The sequence below is a fragment of the Antechinus flavipes genome, chromosome 1, assembly GCF_016432865.1.
Source record: "Antechinus flavipes isolate AdamAnt ecotype Samford, QLD, Australia chromosome 1, AdamAnt_v2, whole genome shotgun sequence".
NCBI classification, from domain to species: Eukaryota; Metazoa; Chordata; class Mammalia; order Dasyuromorphia; family Dasyuridae; genus Antechinus; species Antechinus flavipes.
Genome location: NC_067398.1, coordinates 294,713,757 through 294,730,359, shown reverse-complemented (window position 1 = coordinate 294,730,359; position 16,603 = coordinate 294,713,757). Strand labels below are relative to the sequence as shown.

General features: G+C 35.5%; 1 protein-coding gene across 3 annotated transcripts in view; it reads right to left on the bottom strand.

Annotated features, from left to right (window-relative positions):
* MYH11 (myosin heavy chain 11) overlaps positions 1-16,603 on the bottom strand; it is a 127,876-nt gene that overhangs the window by 75,570 nt on the left and 35,703 nt on the right. For all 3 annotated transcript variants that reach the window (XM_051962715.1, XM_051962696.1, XM_051962706.1), the window contains exon 4: positions 4,755-4,782. In XM_051962715.1, coding sequence (XP_051818675.1) covers positions 4,755-4,782 — 28 coding nt within the window. The remainder of the gene's footprint in view (positions 1-4,754; positions 4,783-16,603) is intronic.

Genomic DNA, 16,603 nt, shown 5'->3' with positions numbered 1-16,603 from the left:
GAATGAAGACCTCTCATAAGGATGCGAATTCAACCTATACCCTAATTGTGATTTGAGACTTAACAATAACAAGTTGAGCTATAGCTAAAATGCTTCAGGTATTCAATTGTCTTAGATAAACAAACATTTTGATCCTGTCTTTCTATCCCCACCTCTTTTTCATTCGTATCTAAGTACCTAATAGGTAAAGTGTGTTCTGGGGTTCATATTTAGTCTCTGGGTAAATTAGAACTCTCCAGCCAATGTGAGAAAAGGTCAGAGGGTGAGGTGAGGGCTTCTGATTAGGTTCTATATAATCCTGTGTTTGCAGTTTGCACTCCATTATTGATACCTTATTTGTTAGGAGTTGCTCTTTCTTTAGAGATCCTAATAAATTTCCTTTTGCTTTTCTTACTCTGAGAGTCTCTGATTTTAATTTGGGTTCACTATTTCACACAGTTAATTGTTCCAAAATTGGAGTCAGGAAGACCTGAGCACAACTCTGGCCTCAGAAATATACTAGCTATGTAGGCAAGTCACTTAATCTTGTTTGCCTCAGTTTTCTCATCTGTAAAATGGAAATAATAATAAAACCTAAATAATGAGGGTTATTGTGAGGATCAAATGAGATAAATATAAAGTACTTGACATATTATGTGTTAAATTTTTTATTACCTATTATTATTATCCTTAATGATAATTAAAATTATCAGGAAGTTTTTCCTCATATCTATCCTAAATCTGCCTTTAAGCAACTTCTATCCATTGCTTACAGTTTTGCCTTTGGGGATCAAGGAGAAAAAAATCTAATTTTTCTTACCCATCAATTACTAGATGGTAGCTCTCATTCAACCCTATTAGATTCATTCCAATGTCAAGATCTTTTTGGATCCTGACCCTGTTGTATAATGTGTTAGCTATCTCTCCCGGCTTTTTAATTATTGTAAATTTGAAAAGCATCCCTGGATTCATTCAGCTCACTGATAAACAAATTTTTTAAAGCAGCACACAGACAAGCAGAGATCCCTAGAATCCTCAGCTAGAGACTTCCATTCAAAGTCACAATCAAGCTGATGACTGATGACAATTCTTTAGGTTCAGCAATTTAAACAAATCTACTTCCAGTCAGAGATTATTATTATTATTATCCATCACCTCATCCCATTTTGTCCACGTGGGAGAATAATGATAACGAGAACAGTTAGCATTTTTATAGACTTTTAAAATTTGTGAAGCACTTCACAAATATCACATGTGCTTTTCACAAGAACTCTAAAAGGTAAGGGCTACTCTTAGCCCCTTTTTTTATGGGGATAGGGAAACTGAGAAAGACAGAGGTTAAGTGATTTGCCCAGGCTTAAACAGTAAGTATTTGAGGCCAGACTGAGAAATAAATCTGCCTAAGAGATTTTGTTAGACATCCTGCTGAAATCTAGACCTGTAGCACTTTACTCTGTTTACCTCAGTTTCCTCATTTATAAAATGAGCTGGAAAAGGAAATGGTGAACCACTTAATATCTATGCCAAGAAAATCCCAAATGGAGTTATAGAGAATCAGATGTGACTGAAAAACAATTAAACAGAATTAAAGTTTATATCAGATTATTTATGTCTAGTATTTACTTGTCTTATCAATATATTTGTCCAAAAAAAAAAAAAAGGAAAATAAAAGGACATGGCATGACCTGTTCTTAATAAAGTTATGTTATCTCTCAAAGATGATTTTCTCTTTTTTTCTAGATTTTCTAGATTTTCAGACGCCATCACTTTTATAGCTCATTCTAGAATTCTTCCAAGGGTTGAAGTCAAAATTCAGCAATCTATAGTTTCCAGATGCTTTTTTAAATTAGGATTTTAATTTTTAATTTCATTCTAATTTGTACAGCATGTTTCTGATTCTCCAGGCTTTCAAAGGTCATTAACAGTTGCTTAGTACTATTTTCAGAACTATTTTCTAGTTCATAAGAAAGAGTTCCCCTGAGTCTAGTGAGTTTGTGTAGCCCAAGTTTCTCGATTTACAGGGCCCTGAAACTTAAAGAAATAAAGTGAATTGCTCAAGATCACAAAGTAGATTAGTGGCAAAGCCAAGGCTAGAACCCAGATTTTCTTACTCTAATTTTTATCATTTTTTAAAATGTAGCGTCTTCAAAGATTAAATGACATGTGATTATATCACAATTTATGAGTACTGGATTAGGCCCAATGAGTAAATGAGAGGTAATGTACCCTAGTATGGCAGATAGAATGTCCTTAGAGGAAAGAAGACATAGATTTGAATCTTGCCTTTATTGCTTTCTAGCTGTGTGATTCTGAGCAAATCATTTAACATCTCTGAATCTCAATTTCCTCATCTCATGGGGATAATAATACTATTTATCTCACAAAGTATATGTCAAAATCAAATGAAATAATACCTAATGTATGTAAAGTACCATTTATCAGTGAACTATTATTATCTTCAGAGTAAAAACACGAAAACAGCGCATTCTAAAGTGAATTATAATTTTAAAAGATCTGTTTTGGATCTGTACCCTCAAATGATGCTGATAATGAAATATTAGCTATATTTTGAACTTATGTAACAGTTTTCATTATGACTTCATTTTATTCTTATTATATTCCCCTGAGATAAGAAAGGAAGGCAGAATATTTTACTAGAAAAATAGTCTCTCAGGAATTGCCAGAGTCCTCAAGTGAATAGAATTAGAACCCAAATTACTGCATTATTTATTTCCATCAATGGTTTAGTTGTGTGAAATTCAATTTCACAAGTATTCATTAAGGGGCTACTACATGCCAGGCATTGTGTGAGGTGCCAGGGATGCAAAGACAAAAGTCAAAATAAGTCTTGCCTTCAAAGAGCTCACATTTTACTGAAGGTGAAGGCAGTCCAGTATGGGAACAATGCATATATAAAGAAATGCACACACACTATATAAATACACACACATAGTGATAAATCCATGTGCTATATATTCAAATTACAATATCTTACATTCAAATTACCTTTATATATGTGTATATTCAAAATAATTTCAGAATAGGAGTAGGGATAGTAGAATACTAATCCACCTTACAAAAAGCTCATGAGCAACTGTTAGGACATTTTTGTTTGTTTTGTCTTTTTTAAAGGAAGGGGGAAAAAGCTGACCCAAATGGAAAAACAAACTAACTGGGGTCCTAGTCCAGAGGGGAACAAGCCATCCATTAATCATCCTACATGAAAGACAAAGAACTTATTCAGGGAAAGGAAAAAAAAGCAGTAATCTATAGTCCATCAGAAACAGTGCATTTTTTATAGGGCTCTGCTTTGGCCTTAGGAGAGATACAAGATACAGCTGTTTGGGGTGAGTCACCTCCAGAGAGGAGGCAGCTATCCTATCCATAGCCTCTGGGAGCAGAAATCTGTATCACACCTGTCTCTGTACTCAATCCCGGAAATTCAGTAGCAGCTAAGAATTGGGACCTGAGGAGAACTATCTTTAGATGGTTCTAGTCTTCTATATAATCAGTGTAGGGACTTCTAAAATCATTAGTCTCTTAACTATCACCCAAGCATGCCTCTGATTACCGTCAATGGTTTAATGCCCTGGAGCTAGGAACCAAGATCTCAAACTCTCTTCCTGGTTATACTAGAAACCTCTAGTATCTAGTGGAGATATATAACTTTAGTCCCATTTTAAGCTCTATTCTCTTCCTATCCTCAATATTCAAAAGAGGTCAGTCTTCAAGTTCTCCATTTAATAAGCCAACACTATTCCTCTGATATCATGCCTCTAGGGAGTTTCCAGGGATTTTATCCCAGCTATTATTATTCCTTCCTCCTCAGAAACTAGCAAAAAAAAAAAAAAAGTAGGGTTGTTCTCACTTTCCACTCATCCATGTCACCTCTTTTCCAAATCTTTGGGGAGTAACCCAAGAATGTAATCCTGGGGCTCAGTCATTAAAAAAGTTAAATTTCCTTCAGTGTAGGGTGAATCAAACTTTAGAAAAAATAGGGAGCCAGAAACAGGGAAAAAGACTTGGGAGAAGCCAGATCATGGATTATGAAAAAAAAAAAAAAATTGAGACAAAGGTAGAGGCAGAGATGGAGCTAATGAAAGAGCAAAGGTCTTAGACCTAAGCAAATCAAAGGGAAGGAAAGAAATCTAAGGAGATGTGTATGAACTGATGCAAAGTGAAGTGAGCAGAAATCAGAACAGTTTAGAAAATAATAACAATGCTGTAAAGAGAAATAACTTTAAAGGATTTTAGGAACTTTGAGCAAGGCAATGATCAACCATGATTCCAAAAGACTGATAATGAAGAGTCACAGAGAAGTGTTGGCCTCAAGGTACTAAAAAAGACACAGAGTTTTTGGATATGTCCAATGGGGAAAATGTGTTTTTCTTCACTATGCATATTTGTTACAAGGTTTTCTTTTTTTTTTTTTTAATGAAGGAAGGAAAGACAGAAGATAGATTTTTGTTAATTGATAAAAATTAATTTTAGGAAAAAAGAGAACAAAGACAAAAGCTTTGAAAGTTATGAGGTTGTTAGATATCTAAAATAAAAAAGCCACCTGTTTCTAAGAAAGATTCTGATTTTCATATAAAATTCTACTTCTCTGTTGTACTTTGTATGTGGAAATACTCAATTTATTCATTGTTGGCTTCAGGATGAAAAAAATAAGATAGAAATCAGAGGGAAGGAGGGAGGAAAAGTGAGAGAGAAAGAATACAAGTAGATGTCTACATATGTATATTAAACAGATAGAAAACAGCAGCTTCACTTACGTGCACAGGATAGACTGATCTTCCCGGTCTGTGAACAAAAAAGGAAAAAGCCATAGATTAGAATCAAATCAAGAATTGAAAGTTCTTAATTTCACTTTAAAGACTTTTCATTTAGCAGCTCCTACTTGGTTCTCCAGATTTATGGAGAGTCAAGGGAAGGATTAACAAAGTATCCCTAGCTCAGAGCCACAGGACTAGTCAAAGAACAAACTCAAAGGGAAACCCAAGACTCATAGTTTCCTGAGTACAGCATCAAGAGGATTATGATTGGGCAATTGTATCCAGTCATTTCCCAAAGTCTCCAGATTAGCGATTCCTTTATGCTATAGCTAGCATTCCCTCCTAGCTAGGACCCTAGGCAGCAAACTTCTTTAAAAATGCCTTTTGCTCTATGAAAAGAACCTCTAAAATGATCTTGCACTCCTATAAGAAAATAATCTAGAGCCATTACAATTCCAATAGACTTGTGATGGAAAGAATCATCTCCATTGAGAGAGAGAACTATGGAGACTGAATGTAGATCAAAGCATAGTATTTTCACCTCTCTTGTTGTATGTTTTCTTGTGTTTTTTTTTCTTTTTCATATTTTTCCCCCTTTTGATCTGATTTTTCTTGGGCAGCATGAAGAATATGGAAATGTTTAGAAGACATGCACTTTAACTTATATCGGGTTCCTTGCTGTCTTGGGGAGGGGAAAGACAGTGAATAAAGTTGGAACAAAAGGTTTTGCAAAGGTAAATGTTGAAAACTATCTTTGTGTGTATTTGGGAAAATAAAATACTATTAAAATAAAAGCTTATAAAATTGAATATAACAAACTTATGACAGAGTCATTTGCATCCAGAGAGGACCATAGGGACTGAGTGTGGATTACAACATAGTATTTTCACTTTTGTTGTTATTGTTGGCTTACTTCTTTTTTCTTTCTCACTTTTTTCCTTTTTTGATCTGATTTTTCTTGTGAAACATGATAAATATGGAAATATGTTTAGAAGAATTGTATATATTTAACCTGTATTGGATTACTTGCTGTCTAGAGAAGAGAGGAAGGGGGAGAGAGGGAGAAAATTTTGCAACACAAAGTTTTGCAAAGGTGAATGTTGAAAACCAACTTTACATGTATTGGGGAAAATAAAATACTATTTTAAAAAGTATAGCTAACAAAAAAAAAATAAAAGTATAGCTAATCTTAGGAATAGTGAGAAGAAAAACTAGAGAGGTGGCAAGGAGAGGAATAAACATTGTATACAGTGGGATTTTACAAAGTATATTGAAAATGAATTTGCCTACCTACCTGAGGCTTACAATCTAGAGAGGCAGACTAAACAAAACAAAACAAAACAAAAAACCCACTGCTATAACTATAAATTGTTTGATTTGCATCTACTCACAAGCAGTCATCCCAATCTGACAGAATACCCACATGATCAAAGGCAAAAACCAAGACCAGATCCTTCTCACTAACTCATTTACCCAAGTGAACAAAGGAGATAATTCATGGCAGAATCATATAGTGCTAGTCTTCCAAAGGAAAGGGAAAAAAGAAAAGAAAATAGCAAAGGGATTTTAAAACTTCCGTTCTTTCTCTCCTTTGCCATCCATTTTAATTTATAAAATTCCTCCAGGGAATGAGTTTTGAGTATTTGTGGGAACTATAGAGTCTCAAAAAAGCTCAAGCCTGAGCCATCTGAACTTCAAGCCTTGGGGCTGATAAAAGTGCTTTAGCTGGTAGTTAGAGGTTTAAAAGTCAGAGAGAGAAAGAGAAAGAGAGAAAGAGAAAGAGAGAGAGAGAGAGAGAGAGAGAGAGAGAGAGAGAGCTTTTTTTGACTTAAAAGTCAGTCTTACAATGTAGCTTGAAATGATCAATCAGTTCTTGATAATGTTCTCCTATGTATTTTAAGTGAAGTGAATCAAAGATTGCAAAACCTGTTCTTGTCACAGAACTCTGGTCCTATCCTCTACCAAGTAATGACCCCTTGAGATTTGAAATAATCACTTAAAAACTGTTCCCACAGGATTGGAGAAAATCCATTCTGTTGTGCACTAGTGGGCTTGTGGTAGGAAAGCATTCAGGCTCTGAAAATGATTGTATTGCATTCTACCTTCCTCCTCCCTTTCCACTTATGATTTGCTTATAAAATCTCTGCCTTTACTACAACAAATGGGACTCCTGCTATGGAGAGCTTCCAGTTTGCAAACTGTATTACTCACTCTGAAAGGGATTAATTAAAATGCTACTTGATCTCAAAACTCTGCTTTGGTTTGGTTTGATCTGGGAAAAGGCCTGCTTTCCAGCTATACACAGATAGAGACCAATACAGTAAAATTCTATTAACAGAGATGGAGAAAAAATGAGGTTCAGAGAAAGGCAGCATTAAAAACAGAATCCCTTATCTATCTCTATCAAGTGTAGCAACTTTTGGAATTTTTGGGGGTTAATTTAAGAAATTTTCATGGGAAAACTCCTTCCACCAGTACAGACTGGCAAGTGATCTGTAATTTGTAGCTTTGGAGAATTGCCCACATTATTAAGCCATTGACTTGCCCAAGGTTCCAGCTAGTCTGCATCAGAGGCATGAGGGACTCAGGTCTTGCAAGACACCAAAGATAGCCTTCTATCATCTTTAATTTATTGCTTCAAAAAAAAAGTTGTCTTTCTCCATCTGTTATTTCCCACCAATAGTATGATAATCCTCTCTGCATCCAGAGAAAGGACTTATGGGGATTGAATGTGGATCACAACATACTATTTTCATCTTTGTTGTTGTTTGCTTACTTTTGTTTTTCTTTCTCATTTCTTTTCCTTTTTGATCCTGATTTTTCTTGTGAAACATGATAAATGTGGAGAAGAATTGCACATATTTAACCTGAATTGGATTACTTGCTATCTAGGAGAGAGGAAAGGGAAGACGGGAGGGGAAAAAAATGTGGAACACAAGGCTTTACAGGGTTGAATGTTGAAAACTATCTTTGCATGTATTTTAAAAATAAAAGGCTTATTCAAAATTTTTAAAGAAAATAGGATATCAAATGATATCAAATAAATTCAGAATTGAGGGTAGGAAAAGTCACATCACCCAGATAAACAAAGATCTGGAACTATTTTAAGAAAGCAGTTGTAATTGTGAGACAAATAAATCTTTTTAATCCATTTTCATCGATGATAAAGTAGAATAATTTTCCCACTCATCAAAAAAGTTTATGCCCAAAGTGAGAGAAATATGTGTGTCAAATTTTAGCCAGAGGGCACTGCACAGGACCTCAGAGATAATAATTGGAGGGAGGCTGACGTGAGAATGCTAGCTAAAGGGCTGCTTAGCAGTGGAGACTGCTAGGAGACCTATGGCCTGGGAAATTCCCATCTTTAAAAGCTCTGGTTCAAAGCGTGGGAAGCTATCTGAGATCAGTTTAATAGGAGAAATTGATGCTCCATATAGTTATCAAACCGTGAATTTTCTGGAACCACAGAATAAAAGCAGACTCAAATATCTTGGTGTTTTTTATTCCATTCATTCCTTGAGCCCTGATTTGATTCTGGATCCTGAAAAGAAAGCCTAGATTTAAATTTTGCCTCTGCCATTACCTACTCTATGTAACACTGGGTAAATTCTGCCAGATATCCTTATCCCAAAGTCTCAGTTTTCTTGACTATGACATGGAGAGGGGAAATAATTGTTTTTGTTTTCTCCCTTAAAAGGCAGTCATGGATGAGAGAGTCATATTAGCTAGAAGGGATCTTTCACCAAAGCTGCCAACTAACTTTCTACTGTCTAGCTTCCAAATACTTGAGCCCTTGTGCTCTTTTGAAGACACCTCACGTCAGCCCTCTGTGCCTCCCAGGCTCACAAAATTCATCTTCGTTTCTCTCCTTCCTCCCCCTCCATAGAGCTCTAAACAGCCGAGTAAGTAAAAAGGAGTCCTTAATCTTTCCCTAAGATTTGGATTTTTCACTCTCTTAGAAGTGGTTAGCATCTCAAAAATCCTGGTGAAAAGAGGCAGATGGTCTCTACATCCAGGGTGAGTTTTCCCAGGAGATAAAGCAACTTGGCAAATCCCTTCTCAGCTCCCTCTCCAGCCTGCCCTTGGAACCACGGAGGGCCCCCAGCTCCCAACAGACTTGGCTATTTCTGCCTGATCACAAACATAATCTGATGGTTTATCACTATGAAAGAGCAAGTTGGCAACCTGACCATAAAAGGAGAAAACACAGCTTCAAGCTCCACTCACTTACTTCCTGCTTCTTTAGACTCATTCCTGGCTAGACTGTCCAAAGGGTATAATTCCCATGCCAGGAGACTCTGGGACCCAGGGAAAAAGAGGCCTTTTAACCAAGAAGTCCTATCCTTGTAGAGCTCTCATACACTTTAACTGCATCTAGAAAGCTAATTCATTATATTTCCTCTCTTGTCCCCAATCCTTGTCCCTCATCAGAGGATCCTCTGGTCAAAACTTGCCATCAGAGACTCATGATTGATTGGCATGTCATCTCTATTGTCCATCCTGGGAAATAAATTGATAGGTAGAAAGAAGGGAGAGAATTTGAAACTCAAATTTTAAAAAAAATGAATGTTTAAAAAAAAATTTTAAGAAAAAGAAATGAAAAAAGTTTATAAAGAGATAGTCTAATGTTAGAGCTATGAATATATCCTCAATGTTAATATGTGGTTCCATTTTAGCATGGGATGGATGTGAGTACTACTGGATAAGACTGGTGGTGTAATGGTAAGTGCTTAGCAACTGACTCCAAAAAACAACCAACCAAACACAAAACTATACTCCCAGCACACTTTTAAATTTAATCTACATTATTAACATTTTCTTTATAATTTTTTTAAAAGTCTAGGCAACCAAGAAAACAATAAATCAAGATCTGGCTTATAGAGTTTGTGGATTTTCTGACATCTAAAGTATAAATGCTCACACAGAAAATTTACAAAGTTGGTTCCAGCACACCCCTCAATAACATTCTTCCACAGCATAGTCCCAGAATCTCCTCATTGATCTTATTCCAAAGGTGTTATTATTATAAATAATAATCAATCTTTCATTTATAAAGTTGTTATTAAACCAATTATGAGTGGAGTATGCACTTCAATCACTCAGCAAGCATTACTAAGCTCATACAACATGCCAGACACTGTGCTAGGAGCAAATCTTGCCCACTGCCTGATTTTGTATTTCCTGTGATTTACATTTTTAAATAAAGTTGTATTGGCCCTTGGGCTATAGTCTAAAAGATCCATGGTCTAAAAGAAACAGGTTATTTGTGAAGTCTTGACTAGAAAAAAATATATAGGTTACAACATAGACAACTGAGAAAGGGCAAGTCTCTATACTCATTCAAACAAGGAAGCTAGTTTTTTTCATATTTCAATTTCAATTTCAGTTTAAGAAGATAGTCCAAAAAAAAAAAAAAAAAAAAGAAGATAGTCCAACATCCTATCAGTCAATCACAGGATGATAGAATCTTATTAGATGGAAAGGATCTTGAACATCATTTCCTCCAATTCCTATGTAAAGCAAGGATTCCCTTCAAAATATACCAAACAAGCCTTTACTTGAAGACTTTCTGAAGCAACTCATTCTATTTTAACAATTTTAATTGTTAGACAATTTTTTTTAGGGGGGACTTTTTTCTTTTTTATTATTATAGCTTTTTATTTACAAAACATATGCATGGGTAATTTTTCAACATTGGCCCTTGTAAAATCTTCTGTTCCAAATTTTCCTCTCCTTCTCCTCATCCCCTCCCCAGATGGAGGTAGTCCAATACATGTTAAATATGTTAAAAATTATATGTTAAATACACTATATGTATACATATTTATACAATTATCTTGCTGCACAAGAAAAATCAGATCTAGAAAGAAAGAAAAAAACCTGAGAAGGAAAACAAAAAATGCAAGCAAACAATAACAGAAAGAGTAAAAATGCTGTGTTGTGGTCCACACTCATTTCCCATAGTCCTTTCTCTGAGATTCATTATTGAACAATTGGAACTGGTTTGAATCATCTCATTGTTGAAGAGAACCATGTTCATCAGAATTAATCATTGTACAGTCTTCTTGTTGCCGTGTATAATGATATCCTGGTTTTACTCATTTCACTCAGCATCAGTTCATGTAAGTCTCTCCAGGCCTTTCTGAAATCATCCTGCTGGTCATTTTTTACAGAACAATAATATTCCATAATATTCATACACCATAATTTATTCAATCATTCTCCATTTGATGGGCATTCATTCAATTTCCAGTTTCTAGCCACTACAAAAATGGCTGCCACAAACATTTTTGCACATGTGGGTCCCTTTTCCTCCTTTAAGATCCCTTTGGGATATAATCCCAGTAGAAACACTGCTGGATCAAAGAGTATGCACAGTTTGATAACTTTTTGAGCATAGTTCCAAATTGCTCTCAGAATGATTGGATCCATTCACAGTCCACCAACAATGTATCAGTGTCCCAGTTTTCTCACATCCTCTCCAACATTCGTCATTATCTTTTCCTGTCATCTTAGCCAATCTGACAGGTGTATAGTGGTATCTCAGAGTTATCTTAATTTTCATTTCTCTGATTAATAGTGATTTGGAGCACCTTTTCATATGACTAGAAATAGTTTCAATTTCTTTATCTGAAAATTGTCTGTTCATATCCTTTGCCCATTTATCAATTAGAGAATGGCTTGAATTCTTATAAATTTGAGTCAATTCTCTATATATTTTGGAAATGAGGCCTTATCAGAATCTTGGAATGTAAAAATATTTTCCCAGTTTATTGTTTCCCTTCTAATCTTGTCTGCATTAGTTTTATTTGTACAAAACCTTTTTAATTTAATATAATCAAAATTATCTATTTTGTGATTAATAATGACCTCTAGTTCTTCTTTGGTCATAAATTCCTTCCTCCTTCACAGGTCTGAGAGATAAACTATCCTATGTTCTTCTAATTTATTTATAATATCATTCTTTATGTCTAGATCATTAACCCATTTTTGACCTTATCTTGGTATACGGTGTTAAGTGTGGGTCAATGTGTTAAGCAACTTTTTCTTAGAATAACTCAAAACCTCACTCCCTGTGACTTCCACTGAATCATAATTAAACCCTTTGGAGCCAAGGGGATCGATCTAATTCTTCTTCTAACATTTGAGAATAGGGATCATGTGCTTCCTAAATCTTCTCACCTCCAGAATAAACACTCCAGTTCATCAGAGGGGGCTCCAAAATACTTTGAGCTTTTTCCAGAAATTAGATCCACCCTCAAAGTATGAAGAATTTCCTACTTCTGAAGGTCTTCAAGCAGAGACTAGATGACCAATTTTTGAGGATATAGAGAAAGGCATTCCAACTTCCAGAGGAGTTGAAATAAATGATCAAGTTTTCTTCCAACTCTGAGATTCTGTGATATGTCAACATCGAGAATACTTTTTGTAAAATATATCACAATATCTTGAAACAATTCCCAAAGAGATATTGAATCACAGAATGTTAGCATTGAAAGGGACTTTAGAGATCATCTCAACTATTCTTCTTTAGTCAGATGAGGAAAGAACCCCAGAGAAATTGGAAAACTGAGGCCTAGTGGAAGGGAGGATAGTGAATGGAAAGAGTCCTGGACTTGGGGTCAGGAGACATGGATTTATATCTCAGCTCCAATATTGACTAGGGCTGTGATCCTGGAAAACTATTCATTTAAGCATCCTGAACCTCAGTTTTCTCATCTATAAAATGGGGAGCATAAAACTTGCCCTATTTACCTCATAACAATAATCTATAAGGAAATTACTTTGTAAACCTTATAGTGCTAGATAAAAGTGAATAATTGATATTTATGCCAATTATTGTGAATAAATGGTCCAGGTTCCAGGATTAGAACTCTGACTCATTCAATTTCTAATTTGGAAGGGGATAGAATCATACACATAGAACTAGAAAAAACTCTAGAAAGCCTCGAGTCCCATATCTTCATTAGACAAATTGAGAAGTGAAGCCCCATTTGTTTTACTTAGAGCCATTACATGAAAGTTTCTTCCTCCAAAGCCTCCATTCTACTTGCATAGAATTTTGGGTTAATCACTTTACCTTGCTAGGCATCCCATTTTCCAAGTTCATGGATCCCTTGAAATCGATTCAAAGGCCGCTTTGGGGTATAAGAAACCTAGATTAAGAATCCCTAGATTAAATGACGTCTAAGGACTAAATTCTCAAATTATAGACTTAGAGATAGTTTAAAGATTATCTATACCAACCTCCACCTGAAGCAGCATCCCTTTTCTACAGTATCTCTGACAAACCATGCAGCATCTGCTTGAAGACCTACAGTGATTAGGAACTCATCACAGGTTAACTCATTCTGTTATCGGACAGCTTGAATTGTTAAGAAAGTTTTCCTTATAGTGACTTATAGCTTCCACCCTTTGCCTCTTGATTCTGCCTTCCGGGGCCAAACAGAACATGCTTGACCTTTCTTTCACATTACCAGTCAGTCAACACCCCCATGCTAACAGCCTGTAGGAAAGGAAATATGTTTGTATACTGTCTTGTAAATGTTCTTCAACATTCTCCAACAGTGTATAGTCTGTCTTCACAAATAGCCTGTGGGCAGATGTTTTTAATCTTTTATCTCTCTCCTATTCCAAACTCCTTCAATATTCTGTACACAAAGGGTTCAATAGTAATAGTAATATTAGCAGCAAATAGTATTAACATTTAACAACTAAATAATAATAACATTAATGGCTCACATTCTGTAGCATTTTAAGATTTACAAATTGATTTCCTATAACAACAACCCTATGAGGTTGACAGTACAAGCCTTATGAATGTTTTACATTTATGAACATCAAAGAAATTGAGACAGAGATGAAGTGATGGCCATATAGTAGAGCAGTTAGGTGGCACCATAGTGCAAAGAGTGTGATCCAAATTCAGAAAAATTCATCTTCCTGAGTTCAAATTTGACTTTGGACACTTACTAGTTGTGTGACTCTGGGTAAGTCTCTCAACCCTGTTTGCCTCAGTTTCCTCATTTGTAAAATGAACTAGAGAAGGAAATGGCAAACCAGGCCAGTATCTTTGTCAGGAAAACCTCAAATGGGGTCATGACTGAAAATATGACTAAACATATAGTTAAACTTCAGAGGTATTGAAAACAAACTCTAAATTCAAGCTATTGTTATAGGACTGTTATAACTGGAGGAAATAAAACATAGGTAAAGAACACATGTCAAGAAGAACCAAGTCTAAATCTGACTTCAAACATTGACTAGCTGTATGATATTGGGCAAATCATTTAACTTCTGCCTCAGTTTCCTCATGGGTAAAATAGAGATAATAAATACCATCTGCCTCCCAGGGTTGTTGTGAACATCAGATGAAATAATTATAAAATTATAAAATGTTTACATTTAGCTAAGGACTGCCACCTAGAAAGTGCTATATAAATGTTAGCTGTTATTATGATGATTTCCAAAGCAACATATAAACAAATGCAAATTGTAAAAAACAACATTTTTTTTTAATCTGGAGAGAAGATATTTGGTGACTAAAATACAGTCAGTTAAATATAAATGTATTAAAGTCCTTCTTGTCCTAAGCATTATATTCATTTTCTATTTATTGGCAAAATATTTAAAGGTAGTATTTTTAATTTGTTCAGATTCATTAATTTCCAGCAAGCTGTCATGGGTTTTTTTAATTGGTGTTCTCATTTGTAAAATGTCTCTTACTATTGGTCAACTTGTATTTTGGGCCAAGATTTTGGGCAAATAAATCCAACAAACATTTGTGGGGAAGAGGTTTGAACCTAGATGAGTGCAAATTAATGCAGGCAACTTGGTTATAGATCTGCTGAAAACATTAGAGTCTCCCTCACTAATTAATATTCATTAAGTCTTTTAATACACTCTCACCTAATTTCAAGATTCAGGACAACTAGTAATGAACATTTTCCTTGGCCATTGAAATGATATTTCCATTTCCAGAAAAAAAAATCTACACTCTATTCCCAGGGGTATAGGCATAAAGCCAAGAAATAAACAGTGAGAGACAGAACTTCTGACAGAATCTTGTGGGTGCAAGTCTATTTATGTAGTCTGTATATATAGCATACATCGCATCCCTTTACAGATATACGGGAAGCTAAATATTTATCTTGTGGTATATATGAATATGTATACAGCCAAGGATATTGAGTCTTCCTGCAGTTGCCAACATATCTACTGAAGATCCTGTCAGCAGAGAAATTAGTGGGGGTCCTCAGAGGAGGGATGAGGAGTAGGAGGCAGTGTGATACAGAAGAAGAAGAGCTGGCTTTGTAGTCAGAGGATTCAGATTTGAATACTACATCTGACACTATTGTATGATGCTGGGTGAGTCACTTAGTGTCCTTGGGCCTCAGTTTCTTCATGTTTAAAATAAAGGATCACAGGTGCAAAAATCTTTCTAGCAGCTTTTTTGTAGTAGCAAGAAACTGGAAATTGAGTGGATGCCCAACAGTTGGGGAATGGCTGAAGAAGTTATGGCATATGAATGCAATGAAATATTATAAGAAATGAGGGGCAAGCTGATTTGGGAAAAACCTGGAAAGACTTACAAGAACTGATGCTGAGTGAAGGAAACAGAACCAAGTGATAATCAACTGTGATGAATTTGGCTCTTTTCAACAATGAGGTGATTCAAGATAATTTCAATAGACCTGTGATGGAAAGAGCAACCCACATCCAGAAAGAGACTATGGAGACGAAATGCTGTTATTGTCCCCTTTTTACAAATGAGGAAACTGAGGCAAACAAATCACATAACTCACCCAGTTACATAAGTGCTGAAGGCCAAATTCAAACTTAGCTCTTCCTTCTAGGACAGCACTCTACTCACTGTACCACCTAGTTTCCTCAATCACCACCCATCTAAATTATTACAATGGAGGGTTATGTGGTATTATGGATAAAGTGTAGGCCTGGAGTCAGGAAAACCTGAGTTCAGATCTGGTCTCAGACAATTATTACCAGTTGTGTGACCCTGGGCAAATCACATAACCATTTTTGCCTGTTTCCTCATCTGTCAAATGACCTGCAGAAAAAATGGCAAACCACTTCAGCATCTTTACCAAGAAAACCTCAAATGGGGTCATGAAGAGGTGTACATGACTGAAAATACAAACATAAATAGCTACTTGAATTTTTATCTTATTCCCCTAACAAACTATAGGCTCCATATTGTAAAGAACCATGATTTAGCTAAACTTTGTATCTTCCTCAACACTTATTCACACAGCTGGAATTCAATAAATGCTTGCTGACTAACTGAATGAACAACAACTCACATTTATAAATATCTTAAAGGCTTAAAATGCAATTTCTTCAAATAACCCACTGAGGTAGCTAGAGAAAGTATTATCATTCCCATTTTGGAGATAAGGAAACTGAGACTTAGTAACATACGACTTGCTTAGGTATTCGTGGCTAGTTTAGTTTCAGGGCCAGCATGGAAACTCAAATCCAGTTATTCCTCCCCATTTCTCCACAACTCATTTTACAATCTAATTTGTACTATGAAATCTTTTTCAAGGACAGCCTAAAAGTATTTATGTTTTCTTGATATCCCTAAGCTATTAAGAGAACCAATGCTTCCTCTGACCTTCAAAATGCTGAGTGGAGCTTCTGTGGTGGTTTTTATAGAAAAACATATGTCACTAGAATGATATAGGATGAGAAATGGTGGAGATCATGAGTGAAAATACCCACACATACCCATCAAAATATCTAGGCCAAGCCCAAAAGTGAACTTCAGCACAACAAATGTCCAATGAGCAAATCCAAATAAACGAGGAGGCAAAGTGGTTCTGTATTAT